The sequence below is a fragment of the Pristis pectinata genome, chromosome 13 (genome assembly GCF_009764475.1).
Source record: "Pristis pectinata isolate sPriPec2 chromosome 13, sPriPec2.1.pri, whole genome shotgun sequence".
In the NCBI taxonomy this organism is placed as follows: domain Eukaryota; kingdom Metazoa; phylum Chordata; class Chondrichthyes; order Rhinopristiformes; family Pristidae; genus Pristis; species Pristis pectinata.
In genome coordinates, this window is record NC_067417.1 from 52,328,232 (window position 1) to 52,355,992 (window position 27,761).

At 53.1% G+C, this 27,761-nt stretch overlaps 1 protein-coding gene across 1 annotated transcript; it reads left to right on the top strand.

Moving 5' to 3' along the window:
• The first annotated feature begins 856 nt into the window (after window positions 1-856).
• On the top strand, window positions 857-25,907 carry polr2c (RNA polymerase II subunit C). Its single transcript, XM_052028292.1, is given in 10 exon segments — window positions 857-1,009; window positions 6,654-6,703; window positions 6,869-6,937; window positions 12,153-12,205; window positions 12,362-12,379; window positions 12,381-12,491; window positions 13,483-13,534; window positions 14,375-14,543; window positions 14,962-15,036; window positions 25,678-25,907. Coding segments are annotated over 10 exon segments (828 nt in total). The 5' UTR covers window positions 857-923; the 3' UTR covers window positions 25,823-25,907.
• Window positions 25,908-27,761: the final 1,854 nt, after the last annotated feature.

Sequence of the window (27,761 nt, forward strand, 5' to 3'; positions counted from 1 at the left end):
GGGGGGGGGGGGGGGTCACGGACTGGTGGTGGGGGGGATGGACCGAGGGGGGGGGGGGGGGGTCACGGACTGGTGGTGGGGGGGATGGACCGAGGGGGGGGGGGGGGGGTCACGGACTGGTGGTGGGGGGGATGGACCGAGGGGGGGGGGGGGGGGTCACGGACTGGTGGTGGGGGGATGGACCGAGGGGGGGGGGGGGGGGTCACGGACTGGTGGTGGGGGGGATGGACCGAGGGGGGGGGGGGGGGGGTCACGGACTGGTGGTGGGGGGGATGGACCGAGGGGGGGGGGGGGGGGTCACGGACTGGTGGTGGGGGGGATGGACCGAGGGGGGGGGGGGGGGGTCACGGACTGGTGGTGGGGGGGATGGACCGAGGGGGGGGGGGGGGGGTCACGGACTGGTGGTGGGGGGGATGGACCGAGGGGGGGGGGGGGGGGTCACGGACTGGTGGTGGGGGGGATGGACCGAGGGGGGGGGGGGGGGGTCACGGACTGGTGGTGGGGGGATGGACCGAGGGGGGGGGGGGGGGGTCACGGACTGGTGGTGGGGGGGATGGACCGAGGGGGGGGGGGGGGGGTCACGGACTGGTGGTGGGGGGGATGGACCGAGGGGGGGGGGGGGGGGGTCACGGACTGGTGGTGGGGGGGATGGACCGAGGGGGGGGGGGGGGGGTCACGGACTGGTGGTGGGGGGGATGGACCGAGGGGGGGGGGGGGGGGTCACGGACCCCGCGGGTTGTCGGTGTTTCGGGGATGGGGGCGCAACACGGGCGATGGGCCGAACGGTCTGCTACGCCACAGTGACGATAGGGGGTGGGGCTTCCCGGGAAGGAGGAGGTCGGGCGGGCGGGCCGCGCGGTGATCCCCGGGAAGGGGAAGGTCGGCGCGGTGATCCCCGGGAAGGAGGAGGTCCGGGGGCCGCGATGCCGTACGCGAACCAGCCGACGGTGCGGATCACCGAGCTGACGGACGAGAATGTGAAGTTCATCGTGGAGAACACGGAGCTGTCGTGAGTCCGGGGCCGGGCCGGGGGAGGCCGGGGGCCGGGATAGGGGGTGGGGAGGCCGGGGGTGGGGAGTCCGGGGGCGGGGGGGCCTGACAGTGAGGCAGAGACAGGACGTTGATCCGGAGCCGGGTGGGTGGCGGTGCCGCAGCTGCTCCCAGTGCTGCTGTACCGAGGCAGTGATTGGGGCTGTGCCGGTTGTTTCAAGAACTGAATGGTTGAAGGGAAGTAGCTGAACCTGGTGGTGTGGGACTTCAGGCTTCTGTACCTCCTGCCCGATGGTAGCTGCGAGAAGATGGCACGGCCCAGATGGTGGGGATCTTTGATGGATGTTGCCTTCTTGAGGCATCGCCTCCTGTAGATACTCCCGATGGTGGGGAGGGATGTGTCCGTGATGTATTGGGCAGAGTCCAGTGTTCTCTGCAGCTTCTTGCGTTCCTGCACAATCCAATTGCCGTACCAGACCGTGATGCCCCCAGGGCTGAAATGGTGGCCACAAGAGGACATAGGTTTAAGGTGCTGGGGAGTAGGTACAGAGGAGATGTCAGGGGTAAGTTTTTCACTCAGAGAGTGGTGAGTGCGTGGAATGGGCTGCCGGAAACGGTGGTGGAGGCGGATACGATAGGGTCTTTCAAGGGACTGTTAGATAGGTACATGGAGCTGAATAAAATAGAGGGCTATGGGTAAGCCTAGTAATTTCTAGGATAGAGACATTGTGCCGAACATGTGGGCCAAAGGGCCTGAATTGTGCTGTAGGTTTTCTATGTTTCTATGATGCACCCAGTCACGATACCTTCACAGTACATCTGTAGAAGTTGGAGTATTTGGTAAATTGGTTTATTATTGTCACATGTACCATGCTGCAGTGAAAAGCATTCCTTGCATACTGTCCATACAGATCAATTCATTACACAGTGCATCGAGGTAGTACAAAGGTAAAACGATAACAGGATGCACAGTAAAGTGTCACGGCTACAGAGGAAGTGCAGTGCAGGCAGACAATGAGGTACAAGGTCATAACGAGCTAAATTGTGAGGTCAAGAGCCCATCTTATCATAGAAACATAGAAAAACCTACAGCACAATTCAGCGCCTTCGGCCCACAAAGCTGTGCCGAACATGTCCCTACCCTAGAAATTACTAGGCTTACCCATAGCCCTCTATTTTTCTCAGCTCCATGTACCTATCTAACAGTCTCTTAAAAGACCCTATCGTATCCGCCTCCACCACCGTTGCCGGCAGCCTATTCCAAGCACTCACCGCTCTCTGAGTAAAAAACTTACCCCTGACATCTCCTCTATATCTACTCCCCAGCGCGTTAAACCTATGTCCTCTTGTGGCCACCATTTCAGCCCTGGGGTAAAACCTCTGACTATCCACCCGATCAATGCCTCTTATTATCTTATACACCTCTATCAGGTCACCCCTCACCCTCCATCACTCCAAGGAGAAAAGGCCGAGTTCCCTCAACCTGCTTTCATAAGGCATGCTCCGCATTCCAGGTAGCATCCTTGTAAATCTCCTCTGCACCCTTTCTATGGCTTCCACATCCTTCCTGTAGTGAGGGAACCAGAACTGAGCACAGTACTCCAAGTGGGGTGTGACCAGGGACCTATATAGCTGCAACAATACCTCTCGGCTCCTAAATTCAATTCCCCGGTTGATGAAGGACGATACACCATATGCCGCCTTAACCACAGAGTCAACCTGTGCAGTCGCTTTGAGCGTCCTATGGACTCGGACCCCAAGATCCCTCTGATCCTCCACACTGCCAAGAGTCCTACCATTAATACTATACTCTGCCATCATATTTGACCAACCAAAATGAACCACTTCACACTTATCTGGGTTGAACTGCATCTGCCACTTCTCAGTCCAACTTTGCATCCTATCTATGTCCCGCTGTAGCCTCTGACAGCCCCGTATACTATCCACTACACATCCAACCTTTGTGTCATCTGCAAACTTACTAACCTATCCCTCCACTTCCTCATCCAGGTCGTTTATGAAAATTACAAAGAGTAAGGGTCCCAGAACAGATCCCTGAGGTACACCACTGATCACCGACCTCCTCTCAGAATACGACCCTTCAACAACCACTCTTTGCCTCCTGTGGGCCAGCCAGTTCTGGATCCATATTGCAATGTCCCCTTGGATCCCATGCCTCCTTACTTTTTCAATAAGCCTTTCATGGGGTACCTTATCAAATGCCTTGCTGAAATCCATATACACTACATCTACTGCTCTCCCTTTGTCGATGTGTTCAGTCACATCCTCAAAAAATTAAATCAGGCTCGTAAGGCAGGACCTGCCCTTGACAAAGCCATGCTGACTATTCCTAATTATTATACCTCTCCAAATGTTCATAAATCCTGCCTCTCAGGATCTTCTCCATCAGCTTACTGAGGTAAGACTCACCGGTCTATAATTCCCTGGGCTATCTCTACTTCCTTTCTTGAATAAGGGAACAACATCTGCAACCCTCCAATCTTCTGGAACCTCTCCTGTCTCCCTCGATGATGCAAAGATCATCGTCAGATGCTCCACAATCTCTTCCCTCACCTCCCACAGCAGCCTGGGGTACATCCCATCCGGTTCCGGCAACTTATCCAACCTGATGCTTTCCAAAAGTTCCAGCACCTCCTCTTTCCTAATATCTACATGCTCAAGCTTTTCAGCCCACTGCAAGTCCCCACTACAATCCCCCAGATCTTTTTCGTACTAGGGGACCGTTCAATAGTCTTATAACAGTAGGATAGAGACTGTCCTTGAGCCTGGTGGTACGTGCTTTGAGGCATTTGTATCTTTTGCCTGATGGGAGAGGGGAGAAGAGAGAATATCCAGGGTGGACAGGTCTCTGATTATGCTGGCTGCTTTACTGAGACAGTGAGAAGTGCAGACAGAGTCCATGGAGGGGAGGCTCGTTTCTATGATGCGCTGAGCTGTGTCCACAACTCTCTGCAGTTTCTTATGGTCTCAGGCAGAGCAGTTGCCGTACCAAGCCGTGATGCATCCGGATAGGATGCTTTACATGATGCATCGATAAAAGTTGGTGAGGATCAAAGGGGACATGCTAAATCTCTTTAGCCTCCTGAGGAAGTAGAGACTATTGGTGATGTTCACTCCTAGGAACTTGAAGCTCTCAACCCTTTCAACCTCAGCAGCATTGATGTAGACAGGAGCACATACACCGACCCCCCCCTTCCTGAAGCTCTTTTGTTTTGCTGACATTGAGGGAAAGGTTGTTGTCATGACGCCACGTTACTAGGCTCTCTGTCTTCTTCCTATACTCCGACTCATCGTTATTTGAGATACGACCCACTACAGTGGTATCATCTGCAAACTTGTAGATGGAGTTAGAACAGTGAAGTGTATAGGGAGTGGAGTAGAGGGCTGAGGACGCAGCCTTGTGGGGCACCACTGTTGGGAATAATCATGGTGGAGGTGTTACTGCCTACCCTTACTGATTGCAATCTGTTGGTCAGGAAGTCAAGGATCCAGTTGCAGAGGGAGGTGTTGAGTCCCAGGTCTTGGATCTTGGTGATGAGTTTGCTTGGAATTATAGTATTGAAGGCAGAGCCGTAGTCAATAATCTAATGTAGGTATCTTTACTGTCCAGATGCCCCAGAGACGGAGTGTAGGGCCAGGGAGATGGCATCTGCTGTAGACCTGTTTCGGCGATAGGCAAATTGCAGTGGATCAAGGGTGTCTGGGAGGCAGGATTTAATGCGTGCTGTGACCAGCCTCTCAAAGCACTTCATGATGGTGGATGTCAGAGCCACCGGTCGGTAGTCATTAGGGCACGTTATCTTGTTTTTCTTAGGTACTGGGATTTGGTGACATGCCAAATCTCCTTAAGTTTCTAAGGAAATAGAGGTGTTGGTACACTTTCTTCTTGATTACATCCTGAGATACAGGAGCAGGCTCAGACATAGAAGCTTCTGCTCAACCACAGCAGAAGGGAAGCCACGCTTCCTGAAAAAGGACATTTCAGATGTCCTGGAATGGAAGGCCTCGTCTTGAGAGCAGATGCAGAAACTGGGAGGAAGGGATGGCATCCTTACAGGAGACAGGATGGGAGGAGGTGTGGTCTAGGTAGCTGTGGGAGTCAGTGGGTTTATTGTAAATATCAGTGGATAGTTTCTCTCCAGAGATGGAGTCAGAGAGATCTAGAGAAGGGAGAGACGTGTCAGAAATGGTCCATGTGAATTTGAGAGCACAGGGTGGAAGTTAATGGTGAAGGTGATGAAATTGATGAGTTCTGCACGGATACCGGAAGCAGCACCAATGCAGTCGTAAGGGGGAGAGAGTTGGGGAGGGGTACCGCAGAAGGTTTGGAGCAGGGACTGTTCCACGTAGACAGCAAGACAGGTGTAGCTGGGGCCCATGTGGGTGCCCATGGCTACACCTTTGACTTGTAGAAAGTGAGAGGAGTCAAAAGGGAAATTTTTTAAGGTAAGAACAAGTTCGGCCAGGTGGATGGGGAACTGGCTGGGTCTCTGTTGTAGAAGGAAGGAGAGGTCTTTAAGACGTTGCTGATGGGGCTGAAGGTGTATAAAAACTGGACATCCAGGGTGAAGATGAAGTGGTAGTGGTGGGGGCTGGGGAATTGGAAGCTCTCCAAATGGTGAAGAGCACGCGAGGTGTCCCGGATATTGGTGGGAAGGGACTGGACCGGGAGATTCGTTCCTTGCTGTTGCTGATGTTGAGCGCCAGGTTGCTGTTACAACACCACTCGACCAGCTGACCTACCTTACTCCTGTACGTCTCCTCGTCACCATCCGTGATTGTTGAGTTCAGCTTGTCACCGAATGCTCCAACAAACTTCCGCAGATGTACTGCTGAAAGTATCCTAACTGGGGGCATCATGGTCTGGGACGGCAATTCGATTGTGCAGGAGTGCAAGAAGCTGCAGAGAGCACTGGACTCTGCCCAATACATCACGGACACATCCCTCCCCACCATCGGGAGTATCTACAGGAGGCGCTGCCTCAAGAAGGCAGCATCCATCATCAAAGATCCCCACCATCTGGGCCGTGCCATCTTCTCGCAGCTCCCATCGGGCAGGAGGTACAGAAGCCTGAAGTCCCACACCACCAGGTTCAAGACCAGCTACTTCCCTTCAACCATTCAGTTCTTGAAACAACCGGCACAACCCCAATCACTGCCGTTTAGCAACACTGTGACAACTCTAATCACTTTGCACTTTTTTTGTTCTAATTGTGTTTTTTTCTTGTAAAAATTGTGTATAATTTACAATATATGCCCTTCTTGTGAATGCTGCTTACATGATGCTCTGTGCCTGTGATGCCGCTGCAAGTAAGTTTTTCATTGCACCCGTGCACACATGGGCTTGTGCAGATGACAATGAACTCTCCTTTGAATTTGTGTATGGCGTTGGAGCTGTGTTTACAGTCGTGTGTATAAAGAGTAGAGCAGGGGCTACGTACGCAGCCTTGAGGTGCATCTGTGTTGATCAGCGAGGGAGAGGTATTGTTGCCAATCCTCACTGACTGATGTCTGCTGATGAGGAAGTCGAGGATCCAGTGGCAAAGGGAGGGACAGAGGCTCAGGTGTTGGGTGGGGGGTTGGAGTCAGGGTATCAGAGTGTGGGGTGTCCGTGTTGGGCTGACTCTCCCGTCTCCCCCCAGGGTGGCGAATGCTCTGCGCCGGGTTCTGATGGCTGAAGTGGCCACGTTGGGTGAGTTGTTGTTGACCCCCCCCCCTCCAGCCCACTTCTTGCCCCCCCCCCACCCGCAGCCCTCTAACCCGCCTGCAGCCCACTCTCCACCCCCCCCCCCCCCCAAACGACCCGCTTCCCCCACAGCCCACTCCCCCCAGCTCACTGCTGTCTGTTTCCCCGCAGCCATTGACTGGGTGCAGATTGACGCCAACTCCTCAGTTCTCCACGATGAGTTTATCGCCCACAGGATCGGTGAGTGTGTTGTGTTCCCGCCCGTTCCCCGGCTGGTGCAGGGTGGGCAGGTGCTGTGGGCTGGGGTGGGTGGGGAGCAGTTCGCCGTTGTCAGACCAGTGCCCCGCTTCATCATTTGGGGTTGGCGGTGAATATCTGGGGAGCCGGGAATGGAATATCCTGCACTGACCCACTCACAGAACGGGTACAGCTTCTCCCAGCCTACAGACACCCCATACATATGAGCAAATAGAACATGGAAGAGTACAGCACAGGAACAGGCCCTTCGGCCCACAATGTTGTGCCGAACCAATTACATTAGTAATAAAATGCCCGACTGAACTAATCGCTTCTGCCCACACAATGTCCATATCTCTCCATTCCACTCACATTCATGGGCCTAAGAGCTTCTTGAGCACCCTTATCATATTTGCCCCCACCCCCACCCCAGGCAGCACATTCCAGGCACCCACCACTCTCTGTGTAAAAAAAAAACTTGCCCCTCACATTTCCTTTGAATTTACCCCCTCTCACCTTAAATGCATGCCCTCTGGTATTAGACATTTCAACCCTGGGGAAAGGATACCTGCTGTCTACTCTATCTATGCCTCTCAATCTTATAAAATTCTATCAGGTCTCCCCTCAGCCACTGACGCTCCAGAGAAAACAAACCAAGTTAGTCCAACCTCTCCTCATAGCACGTGCCCTCTAATCCAGGCAGCATCTTGGTAAACCTCTTCTATACCCTCTACAAAGCATCGACATCCTTCCTGTGATGGGGCGACCAGAACTGAATGCAATATTCCAGATGCAGCTTCACTAAAGTTTTATAAAGCTGCAGCTTAACTTCCTGACTGTTGAACTCAGTGCCTCGACTAATGAAGGCAAGGCTGCCGTACACCTGCTTTACCACCCTGTCAACCTGTGCAGCCACTTTCAGGGAGCTATGGACTTGGACCCCAAGATCCCTCTGTGCATCAACACACTTAAGGGTCCTACCGTTAACAGTGTACTGTCCCTTTACATTTGATCTCCCAAAGTGCAACACTTCACATTTGGCCGAGTTAAACTCCATCTGCCATTTCTCCGCCCATATCCACAACTGATCTACATCCTGCTGTATCTTTTGCCAGTCTTCTACACTATCCACAACACCACCAATCTTTGTATCATCTGCACATTTACTAACCCACCCGTGTACATTTTCATCCAGGTCATTTATATACATCACTAACAGCAGAGGTCCCAGTATGGATCCCTGTGGAACGCCACTAATCACAGCCCTCCAGCTAGAATAAGTCCCATCGATCACTACCCTCTGTCTTCTACAGGCAAGCCAGTTCTGAATCCAACTGGCCAATTCACTGTGGATCCCATGCATCTTAATCTTCAGGGTGAGCCTCCCATGAGGGACCTTGTCAACCGCCTTACTAAAGTCCATGTAGACAACATCCACAGCTCTGCCTTCACCAATCACCCTCGTGAAAAAACTCAATCAAGTTAGTAAGGCACAACTTGCGCTGCACAAAGCCATGCTGGCTGTCCCTAATTACACTGTAGTTTTCCAAATGCTCATAAATCCTATCCCAAAGAACCTTCTCCAGTAGCTACCCTATCACTGATGTGAAACTCACCAGTCTATAGTTACTGGGATTATCCCTGTTTCCCTTCTTGAATGATGGAACAACATTAGCTATTCGGTAGTCCTCAGGGAGCTCGCCCATGGCTGGAGGGGACACAAAGATCTCAGTCAAGCCCCCAGCAGTCTCATCTAATGCCTCTCTCAATAACCTGGGGTATATCCCATCACGCCCTGGGGACTTATCCACCTTAATGCTCTTTGAGAGGCCCAACACTACCTCTTCCTTTATCTCGAAATGCCCCAGCACATTAACACGCTCCACACTGATCTCCCTATCCTCCTCGATGTTAATTACACCCAGTATCTCCACAGTCTGACATATCGGAATGGTCCGTTACCCGAAACAAAGGCAGTTAATGTACTTAACATTCCAACCTAACTAGTGGGTCAGCAGCTTGCTAGTCCTTGCTAGAGAAATATAAATACATATATATATATATATATATATATATATTTTGTTTACCAGTTATAGGTATGGTTGCAATTCTTAACCCTTCACTTCCTCACTCCATGTCCTTCTCCTTGGTAAATACTGATGCAAAGTACTCATTGAGGACCTCACCCACATCCTCTGCTTCCAAGAACATGTTCCCTCTTTTATCCTTGTGTGGTCCTACCTGCTCCCTCGTTGTCCTCTTGCCCTTGATGTATGTATAGAATGCCTTGGGATTCTCTTCAATCCTACTTGCCAAGGACTGTTCATGGCCCCTCCTGGCTCTCCTAATAGCGTAAGGCTATTAATAGTGCCAGCAACCTGGGTTCAATTCCGGCCACTGTCTGTAAGGAGTTTATACGTTCTCCCCGTGTCTGCGTGGGTTTCCTCCGGGTGCTCCGGTTTACTCCCACATTCCAAAGACGTACGGGTTAGGAAGTTGTAGGCGTGCTCTGTTGGTGCGGGAAGCGGGGCAACACTTGCGGGCTGCCCCCAGAACACTCGACACAGAAGATGCATTTCTCTGTGTGTTTTGATGTACATGTGACTAATAAAGATATCTTAAATCTAAATCTTCTTGAGTTCCTTTCTGGCTTCTTTATAATCCTCAAGTGCTCTGTTTGATCCTAGCTTCCTAAGTTTTACATACTTTTCCTTTCTCTCTTTGACTAAATTCATCACCTCTCCCAACATCCAAGGATCCCTGACCTTATCATCCATCTCCTTCTTACTGGAACTTCCCTGTCCTGTACTCTGTGCAGTTGGTCTTTAAACACCCTCCACGTGTCAGATGTGGACTTGCCCAAAACCAGCTGTTCCCAATTAACTCTCCCAAGTTCCTGCCTCATACTCTTGTAATTTGCCCTGCTCCAATTTAATGCTCTCCCACGAGGTCCATACTTATCCTTATCTATAACTATCTTAAAACTTAAGGAGTTATGGTCACTGTTCCCTAACTGTTCTCCCACTGAAAGGTCAGTCACTGGCCAGGCTCATTGCCCAGCACCAGGTCCAGTATGGCCCCTCCTCTCGATTTATGAAACCTTTCTGGATGCACCGAACAAATTCTGCCCCGTCTAAACCTGTTACGCTAAGGAGGTCCCAGTTTATATTTAGGAAGTTGAAGTCCCCCACAACAACAACCCTATCAGTTTTACACCTTTCCCTAATCTGCCTCCATATCTGTTCCTCAATGTCCCAGTGGCTATTGGAGTATAATCCCATCAGAATGATTGCACCTTTCTTATTTTTGAGTTCTACCCATTATACACTCAGTGAATGAATCCTCCATTATGTCCCCTCTGAGTGCAGCTGTGATATAGGCCCTGATTAGTCGTGCAACAACCCCCCCTCCCCACCCGCCCCCCCTTACCTCCCTCTCCATTTTTTTCCAAAACATTGAACCCCTGGAACATTAAGCACCCAGTCCTGTCCCCCTCTCAACCAAGTCTCAGTAATGGCCACAACATCATAGTTCCATGTACTGACCCATAATACTCCCAGCATTAAAATACACACACTTCAAACTGTCCATCCCATCGTGTCTATTACTTTGCTCCTGCCTGTATTTACTGGCCCTGACATCTCCCTTCCTCTCAACCTCTCCACTTTCTGACCCGGTGCTCTGGTTCCCATCCCCCTGCCAAACTGGTATAAACCCTCCTGAGTAGCACTAGCGAATCTCCCGGCCAGGATATTGGTTCCCCTCCAGTTGAGGTGCAACCCATCTCTCTTTTACAGGTATCTCCTGCCCCAGAAGAGGTTCCAATGATCCAAGAACCTGAAACCCTGCCCCCTGCTCCAGTTCCTCAGCCACACATTCAGCGGTTCTGTCTTTCTATTCCTGCCCTGACCAGCCCGTGGCACCGGGGGTAATCCAGAGATTACTCCCTCTGTGGTCCTGCTTTTCAGCCTCCTTCCTAACTCCCTGTACTCACTGCGCAGGACCTCTTCCCCCTCTGCCTCTGGCTGCCCACCCTCCTCCTTGAGAATATTCTGCAGCCGCTCCAAGATGTCCTCAACCCTGGCATCCGGGAGACAACACAGCCACAGAATCTCCTGTCTGTCCCCCTAACTATGGAGTCTTCTGTCACTATTGCTCTGCCTGGCTTTACTCTTCCCTGCTGAGCCTCAGAGCTGGCCACAGTGCCCCTGACCTGGCTGCTGCTGCTGTGCCCTGATAGGTTCTTCCCCCCCTCCCCACCAGCAGTATCCAAAGGGGTGGATTTGTTGTTGAGGGGTATGGCCACAGGGGAACCCTGCACTCAGTAAGAGGAGAACTCCTCTTAGTTTTCCTGGTGGCCACCCATCTAGCTGAAGCCTGTACCCTGGGTGTGACCACCTCGGGTAAAGTCTCATCTGTGAGGTTTTCGGCTTCCCGAATGGTCCTGAGTACATCCAACTGCAGCTCCATTGCCTTGACCCAGTCACTTCCTACAGATGTGGTCATGAGGGAGACGGAGGTTCCCTGACTTCCCACATTCCACTGTCCCAACTGCCATCCTGCCTGCACTGAATCAAGGACTAAAGATTTACAGACAACAAAATAAAGACCTTGCCTGTTCTAACCTGCGCCTTCTTACTAAAACCTTTTTTTTTAAAAGAGCTGCTCGCACTCCCCTCACCTCGGTCACTTACTCGGCCTCTTCTTGCCGAAGCCTCAGTCCCCCACTCTAACACTGAACCACTCCAACAGTGGCCGCTCCAAAGTGTTTGGGAGACGGCAGGGAAGGATGGGGATGGGTTTATCGGCTGCTGCGGGGCTGCAGGCATCTTGTGCAGGATGGGAGCAGCACGCTTCTGTGTGCCTCACTCTCCGGTCCCCGCTGTTCCTGTGACCCACCCACACCCACCACTGTTGTCCATTTCCGACTTGCCAACAGTTCTCGGGAACAAAACCCTGCCGTAACCTGGGGGCCGCCTGTAAATGAAGTTCAATCAAGGTAAATGTGAAATAATGAATTTTCCTGAGACAAGTAATGAAGTTATTTTGGGAAATGTCTAGATAGGATACAGGGCAAAAGTAGTACTGGGGCAAAGGTTTGCACAAAATTAAATTGGGCCATTTAGGCGGAATGTCCTTGTCTCTGTTCTGTAAATGCCTTGAGAGGCATCTGTTAGAATTACCGTGTTTGTGACAGCTTTTTCTCATGTTGTTTTAGGGTTAATTCCCCTGACAAGTGATGACATTGTGGATAAGATGCAGTACTCGAGGGTACGTGAATGCTGCTGAGCGAGGGGACTGTTTGTGTGGCTGACAGGGTTGGGCTAGACTGGTTGCCATGCGTCAGGGAGGGAGGGGGAGCTGGTGCCATGTATGGCCGTCTCCCACCTGTGTGTGTCTGTTGCTGACTGCTGTTCTCCATCTCAGGACTGTACGTGTGACGAGTTTCTGCCCGGAATGTTCCGTGGAGCTGACGCTGGACGTTAAGTGTAATGAAGATCAGACACGACATGTCACCTCCAGGGACCTGCTGTCCAACAACTCCCGGGTTATCCCAGTGAGTGCCTTGTACTCTCCCCTCTCTCCTGCAATTGAGGAGACGGAGAAGTTTATAGCCGTGGGCGTGCACCCCCAGTGTATAAATGCCGTGGAAATAAGCTTTTTCCAGCAGCTGCTCAGTACATTTACAAACATGACAGGCATTAATTAAAATAACCTTAAATTAACATAAATTATGTATAATTTACAAGACGCAATAAACACAACGACAATAGTGCGAGTTGAGGGAGAGGAGGGAAAGAAATGTGGTCCCGGAGAGACACCGGCCCACTGAGTCTGTGCTGTCTCCCAGCCACCCACTGACACCAGTCCTGCATTAACCCCACTTTCATTCTCCCCACATCCTCCTGCACACTCGGGGCAGGTGACCCACCCGCACATCGTTGGGGAAACCGGAGCCCCCGGGGGGAGGGGAGCCCACGCGGTCACAGGGAGGACGTGCAAACTCCGCACGGAGAGAGACAGCACCGGAGGTCAGGATCGAACCTGGATCACCGGAGCTGTGAGGCAGCATCTGTGCTGTCCGTAAATCCCTGTCACGTGATTCCTTTATGACAGAGATGTGACACTGTGGGTGGGCAGCGGCAGGACGTCCCGGGCGTGGGGGTAAACCCTGTCCTGTCCCAGTTGCAGACAGCTGCCATCAGCACCTCCGTCTGTGCAGCGGGACAGGGACCGATGGCAGCCCGTGGGTGAACCGGGGAGCTCCTCCACTGAGGTAGGGATGTGGGGCTGGAGGAGGCAGAGAGGTGTGGGGGAATGCTTCTGCCCCTGACGCCTGACGTCCCCCCCCCCCCCCCCCCGCACTGCTCTGCCTTCACCAGGCTGTCGACAGGGCCAGGGGGCCTGTGCAGTCAGGTTTGGGCTTGGTCCCGCGGGCCGCTGCGGGTGCCGGACACGCACTGTGACCCACGTGTCAGAGGGGACGGGCCTACCTCAGGCTGTGCACGCCGCTGTCACTGACCTCACACCTCCGTTACCCCCACCAGGTGACGTCGCGGAGCCGGGACAATGACCCCAATGACTACGTGGAGCAGGACGGTGAGGGGCAGCTCCGCCGGCCTCTGATGGAGGGGGAGGGGAGCGGGTTCCGGGGGGAGGTGGGTGGTGCTGGGTGGGGGGGGTGGCGGTGACGGGGGATGATGGGGGGAGAGGGGAGGGATGGGGAGAGGGTTCTGGGGGTGGGGGGGGTAGTTCAAGGGGGAGAAGATTCTGGTGGAGGGGGAGAGGGTTCGGAGGGTGTTGCAAGGGAGGGATGGAGTTGTGCGGGGTGTGTAGGGGTGAGGGGGAGGAGTGGGGTTCAGTGTGGGGGGCAGGGTTGTGTAGGGGTGAGGGCGAGGAGTGGGGTGTTCAGTGGTGGGGCAGGTTGGCGGGGTGTGTAGGGGTGAGGGGAGGAGTGGGGTTCAGTGGTGGGGCAGGTTTGTGCGGGGTGTGTAGGGTGAGGGGAGGAGTGGGGTTCAGTTGGTGGGGCAGGTTTGTGCGGGGTGTGTAGGGGTGAGGGGAAGGAGTGGGGTTCAGTGGTGGGGGCAGGTTTGTGCGGGGGTGTGTAGGGGTGAGGGAGGAGTGGGGTTCAGTGGTGGGGCAGGTTTGTGCGGGGTGTGTAGGGGTGAGGGGAGGAGTGGGGTTCAGTGGTGGGGCAGGTTTGTGCGGGGTGTGTAGGGGTGAGGGGAGGAGTGGGGTTCAGTGGGGGGGCAGGGTGTGTAGGGGTGAGGGGAGGCATGGGTTTCAGGGGAGGGATGGATTTAGGGTGAGGAGTGGGGTTCAGGGGGGAGGAGTGGGGTTCGGGGGGTGGGAGCAGGGTTGTGGGGGGTGCAATGGGGGGGGGGGGGTGTCAGGGTTGTGTGGGGTGCTGTGGACGGACACTGACCCTGCCTCCCACAGATATCCTGATCGTGAAGCTGCGGAAGGGCCAGGAGCTCCGCCTGCGTGCCTACGCCAAGAAGGGCTTCGGGAAGGAGCACGCCAAGTGGAACCCGACGGCGGGAGTGTCCTTCGAATACGACCCCGACAACGCCCTGCGGCACACAGTCTACCCCAAGCCCGAGGAGTGGTAGGTCTGACCCAGGGTGTGGAGGCTGTGACCCTGGACCGACAAGTGACCCCTGACCCCGGTGTGGGTTGGGGGCGGGTGACCCCGGTGTGGGTTGGGAGCAGGTGACTCCTGAGCCCTTTGAGTGGGTGGTGCCTGACCCCATCGTGTGGGTAGTCCTTGACCCTGTGTAGTGGCGGGGGGGGTGGCAGGTGACCCCCTGACCCTGGTGTGTTGGGGACCCCTGACCCCATTGTGTGGGTAGTCCTTGACCCCGTCGTGTAGTGGGGGCTAACCCCCTGACCCCGGTGTGCTGGTTGCCACTGACCCGCTGCATGCCCCAGGGCATGAGCAGGTGGGTGGGTGGGCAGGTGGGTGGGTGGTGATGGGAGAGGGAGAGCTGAGCACACGGTTCTCAGTGTTTTGATGCAACTTGCAGGCCAAAGAGCGAGTACTCAGAGCTGGACGATGAGGAGATCCAGGCACCGTACGACCCCAACGGGAAACCAGAAAGGTGAGCACACCACCTGTCCCCACACAGACCCAACGTACTGGGACCTCTGCGGATTGTTGTCTGCATGGGTGAAAATGTGGAAGGGTGGGTTCGTAAGTTTGCAGACGATACAGAGGTTGGTGGCGTTGTGGATAGTGTAGAAGATTACCAAAGGATACAGCAAGATATAGATCAGTTGCAGATCTGGGCAGAGAAATGGCAGATGGAGTTTAATCTGGGCAAATGTGAAGTGTTGAACTTTGGGAGATCAAATGTAAAGGGACGGTACATAGTTAATGGCAGGACCCCTAACACTGTTGGTGTACAAAGCAATCTTGGAGCCCAGGTCCATGGCTCCCTGAAAGTGGCTGCACAAATAGATACGGTGGCAAAGAAGGTGTACGGCATTCTTGCCTTTATTGGCCGGGGCATTGAGTTCAAGAGTCAGGAAGGCATGATGCAGTCGTATAAAACTTTGGTTCAGCTGCACTTGGAGTATTGTGTGCAATTCTGGTTGCCCCATTACAGGAAGGATCTGGAGGCTTTGGAGAGGGAGCAGAAGAGGTTCACCAGGATGCTGCCTGGATTAGAGGGTATGAGCTGTAAGGAGAGGTTGGACAAACTTGGGTTGTTTTCTCTGCAGTGTCAGAGGGTGAGGGGAGACCTGATAGAAGTTTATAAAACTATAAGAGGCATCGATAGGGTAGACAGAGTCTTTTTCCCAGAGTAGAAATGTCAAATACTAGAGAACATACATTGAAGGTGAGAGGGGGAAGGTTTAAAGGAGATGTGCGGGGAAGGTTTTTGTACACAGAGAGTGGTGGGTGCCTGGAACAGGTTTCCAGGGATGGTGGTGGAAACACATAGAACTGATGTGTTTAGGAGGCTTTCAGATAGACAGTATGCAAGGAATGGAGGGATGTGGATGATGTAGAGGCAGATTGGATTAGTTTAAGTCGGCGTCATGTTCAGCACAGACATGGTGGGCCGAAGGGCCTGTGCTATACTGTTCTATTTCCCCCGGTGAAGCATTACACAAACACTGCACTCTCCCACTGCAGCTCGGATTAAACACCAACCTGCCAGTGGAGCCCTGTGTAAATACACCTGCTCACCCTCTGAGTTCCTCCAGCAGACTGTGTGATGCTCCAGATTGTAGCATCTGGTGTCTCCTGGTACTTTTGCTTCTGTTTACAGCCGCTAGATCAACTGGGGATGTCGGCCAGGGAACTCCGACAAGCATGAAGTGCTGCATTTTGGGAAGTCAAACCAGGGCAGGACTTGGGAAGTATTGTAGAACAGAGAGGCCTCAGGATGCAGGTACATAAACAGGGAGGTGAAGAGGGCACATGGCATGTTTGGGTTTATCAATAAGGCCATTGAGTACAGGAGTTAGGAGGCCATGTTACAGATTCATGAGGATCTTACTGGGACTCTTGGTGTGTTGCCTCCCTGTGCCAGGGTCGAGGATGTCTCTGAGCAATTGCAGAACATTCTTAAGGGGGGAGGGCAAACAGCCAGAAGTCACTGTGCACGTTAGCGCAAATGACACAGGTAGAGATAGGGATGAAGAGTGAATATAGGAAGTTAGGAAAGAAGTTTAAAAAGCAGGACCTCGAGGTGAGTAATCTGTGGATTACTCCCTGTGCCCTGAGCTAGTGAGGGTAAGAATGGGAGGATAGGACAGATGAATGCATGGCTGAAGAGTTGGCGCAGGGGGCAGGGTCTCAGTTTTTTTTTGGACCATTAGGATCTCTTCTGGAACAGAGGTGACCTGTACAAGAGGAACGGGTTGCACCTGAACTGGAGGGGGACCAATATCCTGGTGGGCAGATTTGTTAGTGCTACCAGGGAGGGTTTAAACTAGATAGGCGGAGGAGTGGAATCCAAAGCAGCAGGGCGGCAGATGGAAGGCTGGAAGTAGAGACAGAATTCAATGCCAGTAAGATCAGTAAACAAGACAGGCAACAACACGGCAGGGAGCGAGGAAAGACTGTTGGATTAAATTGTATTTATTTCAACGCAGGATGCCTGACAGGTAGGGAGGATGAACTCGGGGCATGGATAGCTACGTGGGACTGGGATATTACAGCCATTACAGAAACGTGGCTCAGGGAGGGACAGGGCTGGCAGCTCAATGTTCTGGGGTACAGGTGCTATGGTGGGATAGATGTGGAGGAGAGAGAGGAGGAAGAGTTGCATTTCTGCTTAAGGCGAACATCACAGCAGTAGTCCGAGATGAAATTACTGAGGTCTCGTCCGGTGAGGCTTTATGGGTGGAGCAGAAAACTAAGAAGGGGATGGTCACCTTGCTGGGATTGTACGATATACCCCCTGATAGTCAACGGGAATTAGAGGAACAAATATGCACTGGGACTGCAAGAAGTTGCAAGGATAATAGGGTTATCACAGTAGGTGATTTTAACTTCCCTGACGTAGACTGGGACCTGCCATGGTGCTAAGGGCTTACGTGGGGTGGAATTTGTTAAATGTGTTCAGGATAGTTTCCTCAGGCAATATATAGAGGGGACCTATGAGGAAGAGGGCAAAGCTCGACCTACTCTTGGAAATGTGCAGGGCAAGTGACTGAGGTGACAGTGGGGGAGCGCTTTGGGACCAGTGACCATAGTTCTGTTAGTTTTAAATTAGTTCTGGTATGGGACAAATCTGGTCCACAGGATCAAGTTCTAAATTGGGGCAAGGCAAGTTTTGATGCTATTAGACGGGAACTTGCAAATATTGATTGGAGTAGGTTGTTTGCGGGGAAAGGGACCACAGGCAAGGCTTTTAAATGTGAGATATTGAGAGTTGAAGAGCTGCTGGCCTTCATCAGTCAAGGAACTGAATGTAGAAGTTGGAAAGTTATGCTGCAATTGTACAAGACATCGGTGAGGCCAAACTTAGAGTATTGTGTTCAGTTTTGGTCACCCTGTTGTAGGAAGGATGTGATTAAATTGGAAAGAATGTCAAAAAAAGATTTACAAGAATGTTGCCAGGGTTCAAGGGACTGAGTTATAGGGAGAGGTTGGGCAGGCTGGGCCTTTCCTCCTTGGAGCGTAGGAGACTGAGGGGTGATCGCAGAGGTGTACAAAATCATGGGGGCATAGATAGGGGGAGCAGTCATTTTCCAGGCTTGGGGAATCAAAAACTAGAGGGCGTAGTGTTAGGGTTAGAGGTGAAAGGTTTAGTAAGAACCTGAGGGGTAACGTTTCTACACAGCGGGTGCGAGATACATGGACCCAGCTGCCAGAGGAAGGGGATGAGGCAGGTACGTTGGATACATGTGAGAAGTATGTGGCCAGGTACATGGATGACAGGAGTTTAGAGGGATGTGGGACGAGTGCTGGGAGATGGGATTAGCTTGAACATGCCCCTTGGTCGGCATGGACACGTGTGGGCTGAAGGGCCATTTTCCGTGCTGTACATCTCTATGACTCCATGTTGCTGTTGGAGTGAAGGGCAAGGCTACAGGAGGAGGGAACCCTGGCTGACGTGGGATATTGAAGCCCTGGTCAGGCAAAAAGGAGGCATGGGTCGGATACAGGCAGCTGGGATCAAGTGAATCCCAGAGGGAGTATAGAGGGTGCAGGATGTACTCAAGAAGGAAATCAGAAGGGCAAAAAGGGGCATGAGGAAGCTTTGGCAGTGAAGATTAAGGAGAACCCAAAGAGATTTTATGTGTATTAAGGGAAAAAGAGTAAATAGAGAGAGAATAGGGCCCCTCAAAGACCAAAATGGAGATCTTGGGGATAGTCTGCATTACAGCAGAGGAGGTGCTGGGTGGCTTAAAATGTATGAAGTAGTTAAATCACCAGGGCCTGACCAGATATCTCCACAAACACTGCGGGAGGCTAGAGAAGAAATTGCCGGAGCCCAGGCTGAGATATGTGCATCATCGTTAGCCATGGGTGAGGTGCCAGTAGACTGGAGGCTGGTGGCTAACATTGTGCCTTTAAGAAGGGCTGCAAAAGCAAACCTGGGAACTATAGACCAGTGAGCCTAACATCCGTGGTAGGTCAGTCACAGGAGGGGATTCTGAGGGATAAGGTAAACAAGCATTTGGAAGGACAGGGCTTGGTTCGGGATAGTCAGCGCAGTTTTGTGCGTGAGAGGTCACGTCTCATGGATTTGATTGAGTTTTTTTGAAGTAACCAAGAAGGTTGATGAGGGCAGGGCAGTAGATGTAGTCTATATGGACTTCAGTAAGGCCTTTGATAAGGTTCTGCATGGTAGGCTGCTCTGAAAAGTTAGATCGCATGGGATCCAGGGAGAGCTGGCGAATTGGATACAGGATTGATGGTGGGAAGCAGAGGGTGATGGTGGAAGGCTGTTTTTCGGACTGGAGGCCCGTGACTAGTGGTGCTCCCCAGGGGTTGGTGCTGGGCCCATTGTTGTATGTCATCTATACCAATGACTTGGATGAGAATGCACAAGGCACGGTAAGTTTGCAGATGACACTAAAGTAGGTGGTGTCATTAACAGTGAAGATTTACAGAGGGATCTTGATCAGCTGGGTAGGTGGGCCTAGGAATGGCAAATGGAGTTGAATTTGGATAAGTGTGAGATTGCATTTTGGGAAGACAAATGAGGGTAGGACTTCTGCAGTGAACGGCAGGGCCCTGGGGAGTGTTGTAGAACAGAGGGACCAAGGAGTTGAGGTACATGTTTCCCTGAAAGTGGCGTCACAGGTAGACAGGGTGGTGAAGAAGGCTTTCGGCATGCTGGCCTTCACCAGTCAGGGCACTGAGCACAGGAGTTGGGATGTTATGTTGCAGCTATACAAGGCGTTGGTGAGGCCGCATTTGGAATATTGTTTTCAGTTTTGGTCGTCCTGATATAGGAAAAATGTCATTAAACTGGAAAGAGTGTAGAGGAGATTTACAAGGATGTTGCTGGGACTCGAGGGACTGAGTTATGGAGAGAGGTTGAGCAGGTTGGAACATTTTTCATTGGAGCGTAGGAGACTGAGAGGTGATCTTATAGAGGTGTATAAAACCAATAAGGGCGTCGATAGGATGAATGCACACAGTCTTTTTCCCAGGGCTGGGGAATCAAGAACTAGAGGGCATGGGTTTAAGGTGAGAGGGGAGAGATTTAATAGGAACCTGAGGGACAACTTTTTCACCCAGAGGGTGGTCAGTATATGGAATGAGCTGCCAGAGGCAGTGGTTGAGGCAGGTACATTAACAACATTTAAAAGGCACTTGGACAGGTCCATGGATAGGAAAGGTTTAGAGGGATATGGGACTAGTTTAGATGGGAATCATGGTCGGCACGAATAGTTGGGCTGAAGGGCCTGTTTCCGTGCTGTATGACTCTGTGATGTTGAATGTAAGGCCCCTCCTTGTGTGCTTCAGCTAATGACCCAAGTTCAGTCTCTAAACCTGTGCGCACACCACACACACAGAGTCGCCTGTGAACCATGCTGGCTGGCTGACACTGGATGATGCAGGTTGAACAGTTTACCAGTTGTCTGAAGACTGTTTTCACGTGAGCGGGGAGCCGGTTGGAGTGGAGGTGCCGTGTTGTGGCGAGGGAGAGAAGCCACAAGTGCCCACGTCCAGTGCCCAGGGCTGCTCCCTGAATTCTCACGGGGAGGGTCTCGACAGACTCCACACTGCAGCTCTGAGAACAGCTCGGCACTCGTGCACACACGTAGGGCTGGGCTCAGGAACAGGCGGCCTTGCCCAGTGTCTCCTTCACTTCCGCTCCCCTCCCTCAGCCCCTCTCCCTCAGGACTCTCTTCCACCAGCCCTTCCCCTCACCTCTTTATACCAACTCTCTCCCTTCCACCTTTCAGTCCAGATGAAGGTCTCGACCCGAATCATCGACTGTCCATCTCCCTCCACAGATTGTGCCTGCCTTCGGCCGGCTCACCCTGTGTTCCAGTGTTCCGTGTAGACAAAATCTACCATCCCGCCCTCATTAATCTTTTTGGTCAGCTCTTCAAAACACTCTATCAAATTGTTGAGGCACGATTTCCCACACACAAGCCGTGCTGACTGTCCCTAATGAGTCCTTGAATTTCCAAATGCAGAGAGATCCTGTCCCTCAGAATCCACCCCCTCCCAGAACTTCCCACCACTGATGTTAGGCTCACAGACCTCTGGTTCCCTGGCTTGGCCTTGCAGCCCTTCTTCAATAAATATCCTCAAAACAGGGCAGTTTGGGACATCGCAGGATCTCCCAACCCTCCCATGCTGTACAACGTGAAAAGTTCGCACTGAGCTGCTGGGAGTTGTGGCCTCTATAAGTATCGGCAGACGCAGTCCCACAAGGCAGATGTGATGATGAAATTCGTACCCTGACCAGCCTTGGATTGCCCAAGGAAGATCTCAAACCCACACAAAATTCCTGGTGTGTTCAGCAGTGATCCCTGCCCTCCTGTTTGCTTCTGAGACATGGACTACCTTCAGCAGACACCTCAGGGCACTGAAGAGATGTCACCAACACTGTCTCTGCAAACTTCTGCAAATCCATTGATGGCACAAGCAAACCAATGCCAGGCCATTGTGTGAATGCCCAACATCAGACGCTGGAAACAGACACTATTCCAAGCTCCCACAGGAAGCGAGCACCAGACAGAGGATTAGGGTCCCTTGGAAAGAGTGCAGTGTCCTCTTGTGGGAATCCAAGGTCAACTACTACTTAAAGTGGAGAAGGTACATTGAGGATGGTGTTGAGAACCTTGATACCATCTTATCAAGGAAGGAGGCCAGCGGAAGTGGCATCTTCCTGTCAGCACGTCAGGGACTGTGTGCCTCACATTGGCCTCATCAACTACCTGGTTAACTTTACAACACCAGTTAGACCTCACTTGGAATGTTGTGTGTGGGTCTGGCCACCACACTGCAGGAGGGTGTGGCTGTGCTGCAGAGAGTGCAGAGGAGATTCCCCCAGGATGTTTCCAGGACTGGAGGACTTTAGTTGTGAGGAGAGACCCGATTGGCTGGGCTTGTTTTCTCTGGAGCGAAGGAGGCTGAGGGCTGACCTGAGACTATAGTTTATAAACTTGCGAGAGATATGGATAGAGCAGAGAGTCCGAATTGTTTCCATATCAAAGGGTAGGTTTAAGGTGAAAGGGTTGAGTTTTTTTTTACACAGAGAGGGGTCAGTATCTGGGGGACACTGCCGGATGAGGTGGGGGAATCGGGTACAATCACTGTGTTTAAGAGGCATCTCAACAGGCACTTAAATAGACAAAGGTATAAAAGGATACGGTCCTAATGTGGTCAGATGGGGTTGGTGTAGGTGGGCAAAGAGGTCAGCATGGACACACAGGGCCGAAGGGCCTGTTTCTGTGCTGTACATCTGACCTGGGCCCACAGGACGGGAGTGGAAGCAAGTTGCCAGATGCTGAGAGCCTGCCTGACATCCTCATCACCTGCTGCCCGACAGGATGTGACTCCTTCCCCAGCACATCGAACACAGGGGCTCTGTCTCCATTGGAAAAGGTTCAGTATATTGTCCAATGGTACACGAGGCTTTGCTGCAAACTACCCCCAATATCTGAAGCCTGATTTAGAATCTCACCCGTCCTTTAGTGATGAGCAGTGGACCAACCAGTGTGAGGCATCATTCAATAAATGTAGCCCCAGCTGTGTGAGGTGCGATTCAATGACTGCATGTCCAGGTGAATGCAGGTGGTTTCAACAGCCCAGCTTGTGGTGTGGGGAACCTGGTGTAAAGAGCTGAGACCTGTCTGCAGCATCCTGGAAAACCCCTTCTGCACCCTTAACACAGTCTCTGCATCCTTCCTGTAACGGGCCGACCAGAACTGCACACAATACTCCAAGTGCGGTCTGACTTAAGTTTTACACAGCTGCAGCATGGCTTCCTGACTGTTGTACTCAGCACCCCTACCATTGAAGGCAAGCAGGCCATACACTGCCTTTACCACGTTATCCACCTGTGTAGCCACTTACAGTGAACTGTGGATTTGGACCCCAAGACCCCTTTGTACCTCAGTGCTGTTAAGGGGCCGACCATTAACTGTACACTTTCTCCTTTCATTTGACCTCCCAAAGTGCAGCACCTCACACTTGCCCGGATTAAACTCCATCTGCCCGTATCTATAACTGATCTGTATCCCACTGTATCCGTATCTATAGCTGATCTGTATCCCACTGTATCCGTATCTATAGCTGATCTGTATCCCACTGTATCCATAGCTGATCTATGTCCCACTGTATCCGTATCTATAGCTGATCTACGTCCCACTGTATCCGTATCTATAGCTGATCTACGTCCCACTGTATCCGTATCTATAGCTGATCTGTATCCCACTGTATCCATAGCTGATCTATGTCCCACTGTATCCGTATCTATAGCTGATCTACGTCCCACTGTATCCGTATCTATAGCTGATCTACGTCCCACTGTATCCGTATCTATAGCTGATCTGTATCCCACTGTATCCATATCTATAGCTGATCTGTATCCCACTGTATCCGTATCTATAGCTGATCTGTATCCCACTGTATCTATAGCTGATCTACGTCCCACTGTATCCGTATCTATAGCTGATCTGTATCCCACTGTATCCGTAGCTGATCTATGTCCCACTGTATCCGTATCTATAGCTGATCTACGTCCCACTGTATCCGTAGCTGATCTACGTCCCACTGTATCCGTATCCGTAGCTGATCTACGTCCCACTGTATCCGTAGCTGATCTACGTCCCACTGTATCCGTATCCGTAGCTGATCTGTATCCCACTGTATCCGTATCCGATCTGTATCCCACTGTATCCGTATCCGTAGCTGATCTACGTCCCACTGTATCCGTATCCGTAGCTGATCTATGTCCCACTGTATCCGTAGCTGATCTACGTCCCACTGTATCCGTATCCGTAGCTGATCTGTATCCCACTGTATCCGTATCCGATCTGTATCCCACTGTATCCGTATCCGTAGCTGATCTACGTCCCACTGTATCCGTATCCGTAGCTGATCTACGTCCCACTGTATCCGTAGCTGATCTACGTCCCACTGTATCCGTATCCGTAGCTGATCTGTATCCCACTGTATCCGATCTGTATCCCACTGTATCCGTATCCGTAGCTGATCTACGTCCCACTGTATCCGTAGCTGATCTGTATCCCACTGTATCCGTATCCGTAGCTGATCTACGTCCCACTGTATTCTTCAATAGTCCTTTACACTGTCCACAACTCCTCCAATCTTAGTGTCATCCACAAACTTTCTGATCCACTCATCCAAATCATTGATATATATCACACCACTGGTGACAGACCTCCAGCCGGAATAACAGCCTCCCACCCCTACTCTCTGTCTTCTCGGGGCACACCGGTTCCGGATCCAAACTTGCCGTTCACCCTAGATCACCTTCATCTTCTGAATCATCTACCATGAGGGACTGTGTTAAATGCCTCACTGAAGTCCATGTAGATAACGTCCACTGCCTTCCCCTCATCAAGCTCCTTTGTCACCTGAGCTGTGGTGTCACCGATGGTGGGCCGAAGGGCCTGTTTTGTGCTGTATGGTTCTAGCTCGTTCCTGCCGCCTTTCTATTCCACAAGGGCCCAGTCTGATTTTAGCTCCCTAAACCTTTGGTGTGCTTCCTTTTCCTTCCTGACCAAATTTCAGACCTCCCGGGTCATCCAAGGATCCCTTACCTCACCATCCTTGTCCTTGCTCCTTACTGGATCCTGCCAGCCCTGAACTCCGATCAGATCGTCTGTAAACACCTCCCACGTGTCAGACGTGGACGTCCGACAGCAGCTGCTCCCAATCAATGCCCCCCAGCTCCTGGCTTATCTCGCCCTCCCCAATTTAGAATCTTCCTACAAGATCCAATTTTATCTGTATTCATAAACATAATGAGCTGTGGTCACTTCCCAAAATGTTCCCCCACGATCAGGTCTGTCACCTGGCCTGGCTCACTTCCCAAAGCAGGTCCCCTATGTTGTCTCCTGAAGTTGTTGAGTTGATTGAGTGTGAAGGGCTGACGAGTTTGGCTGGAAGATGAAGTGCCATTTATCAAACTTGTGGAACCATGTGTGATGTGAGAGAGGCTCAGCTGGCAGTGCGAGGATGAATCAGCTCATGGCCACCCCTGCCATTCCCCCAGCCTCGGCACCAACGTGGAGAGCACTCCGTCAGCTGCAATACAGAACGTCCCTGTGCTTGGTCGGCAGGGACCGGTTGGGCCAAAGGGCCTGTTTCTGTGCTGAATGACCCTGACTCTAGAAGGCAGATGCTACGGGTGCTGGGGTGGGGTGCGGGGCAAGGGCTGGGGGTAGTCATAGGGGACAGGATAGAGTGCCGGGGTAGGGGAATTGGTGGGGCAGGGTGCCGGGGAAGGGGTGGGGAGGGTGAGGTGGGCCAGGGTGCTGGACGTAGCTGAAGGGGACGGGGATGGGGGACGGGGATGAGTGCCGGGGGTAGGGGCGACAGGGAGGGGCGGGATGCCGGGGGTAGGGGCGATAGGGAGGGGCGGGATGCCGGGGGTAGGGGCGACAGGGAGGGGCGGGATGCCGGGGGTAGGGGCGATAGGGAGGGGCGGGATGCCGGGGGTAGGGGCGATAGGGAGGGGCGGGATGCCGGGGGTAGGGGTGATAGTTGTGAACCCCGGTGTGTGCAGCAGGTTGTAGCAGCGGCGGTTCTGATGGGCCAAGTGTTTGGATTCTGTTCCCCTCAGATTTTACTTCAATGTGGAATCCTCCGGAGCGCTGCGGCCGGAGACCATCGTGCTGTCTGCCCTGTCGGGCCTCAAGAAGAAACTGAGTGACCTGCAGACCATGCTGAGCCATGAGATCCAGAGCGACGTCCTGACCATCAATTAACCCCCCGGGACCCCCGACTCTGTGTCGCCCACCCGACACTCTGCTCAATTCCAGACTTCAATAAAGCTGAACTTTTGTCACTGCCGCTGTTTGCGGGTCTCTGGCGGCGAGCAGGCGGGGGACACCGGGGGAGGGGTTGCAGGAGGAGAGGTCTCCGGCTGATGGAGCGGGGGTGGGGTCACCGCCTCAGGTCCCACAGACCGCTCACATCCCACCCCAGCCCCAGGAGCTGCAGTTCTCAGCTGGAACTGGTACTGAGGTCAGCCCGCGGATCGGTTGGTGCTGAGGACCGTGGTCAGCCGGCGGATTGCTGTAACAGCCCGTTGATTCGGCGGTGTCGCCGTGACTCCGGTTCTTGTTGGGTCGCTCCCCTCCCGCATGCTGAAACAGGAGGGGGAGGGTGGGGATTCATTCGGTGGGGGGGGGGGGGGGGGATGTTTTCCAGTTGCGCTTCCCGCAGGGATGGAGATGACCGCAAGCTCCACAACTGTGGGGTTACAGCTTCCAATGCACTTGGGAATATAAGGGCGTGGGGTTAATCTCTGAAATACTGCGGAGTTTTGGCATTTAATGTCAACAGTTTTCGGTGTTAGTTGGCAGTGAACAAGCGGATGATGACCACACAGTGCCGTAGCTGGCGAGGCAGGGCCAGGTACCTGTCAGTACGCCCGTTCCTGTGCAGTTCTGTTCCAGCAAAGGAGCAGGAGTTCCGGGCCCTGGAATCCTGCAGCCGGGGGAGAAACGTGGGAATTCCCTGCAGTGAGGGTGCAGTTCCTGGTGTTTCAAAAAGAGAGTCGAGACGGGTGAAAGGACGGGGGTCGGGGTGGGGGTGTGACAGGGGGAGGCGAGGCGACGTTTGTCTGCTCCCGTCGGTGGCGCCGAGCGGTTTCACTTGGACTTCTCTGCCGGGCGAATGAACCCGACACGGGAATGCGGGACAGGTCCGAGCACTGAGGTGCCCGTCCTGTGGCCCGCTCCGCCCTGCTTCTGTCCGCAGGTCCTTACCAGCACCAGGAGTCGGCCGCTCGGCCCCTCAAGCCCGCCCTGCCGTTCACTCCGATCGTGGCTGATCTCTGCCCCTTGTGTCTGTTCTCCAGCCTCCCCCCGGGCCGGGGCGAGAGTGGCGGCAGGGGAGACCGCGGACAACAGCAGTGACCACACACTGGGCAGATAAAATGCAGGAGTTCCGTGGCCGTACAGAAGGGATAGGATGGATGGAGGGATGGGCTTTCGGCTCACGGGCAGTCGTGGGGCGGGGGTCAAGGTCAAAGTCGAGTTTATTACCGCGTGCACTGGTGCAATGAAAGACGCGGCAGCACCGGAGTTACGTGGCATCAGGTCAGACAGTGAAGGTCAGGGGTTGGGGTCAAGGTTGGGGGTTGCCGAGGCCTGGGGTTAAGGTTGAGGGTTGATGAGGCCTGGGGTCAAGGTTTGGGGTTCCTGAGGCCTGGGGTTAAGGTTTGGGGTTCCTGAGGCCTGGGGTCAAGGTTGGGGGTTGCTGAGGCCTGGGGTCAAGGTTTGGGGTTCCTGAGGCCTGGGGTCAAGGTTTGGGGTTCCTGAGGCCTGGGGTCAAGGTTGAGGGTTGATGAGGCCTGGGGTCAAGGTTTGGGGTTCCTGAGGCCTGGGGTTAAGGTTTGGGGTTCCTGAGGCCTGGGATCAAGGTTTGGGGTTCCTGAGGCCTGGGGTCAAGGTTGGGGGTTGCTGAGGCCTGGGGTCAAGGTTGGGGGTTGCTGAGGCCTGGGGTTAAGGTTGCTGTGAGCATTGGGTGGGGCAGCAGGTTGAGATTGGGGTGGCCTGTTGGGGGAGTGGGCTTCATGTGGTGTTACTGTGGGAGGATTTATGACTGCAGTATGTGGCCAGGAGCTGTTGTATGACTGCAGTTTGTGAAGGGGAAAGGGTTTGAGGTCTGAGGGGTCAAGAGGATGTTGCCAGGACTGGA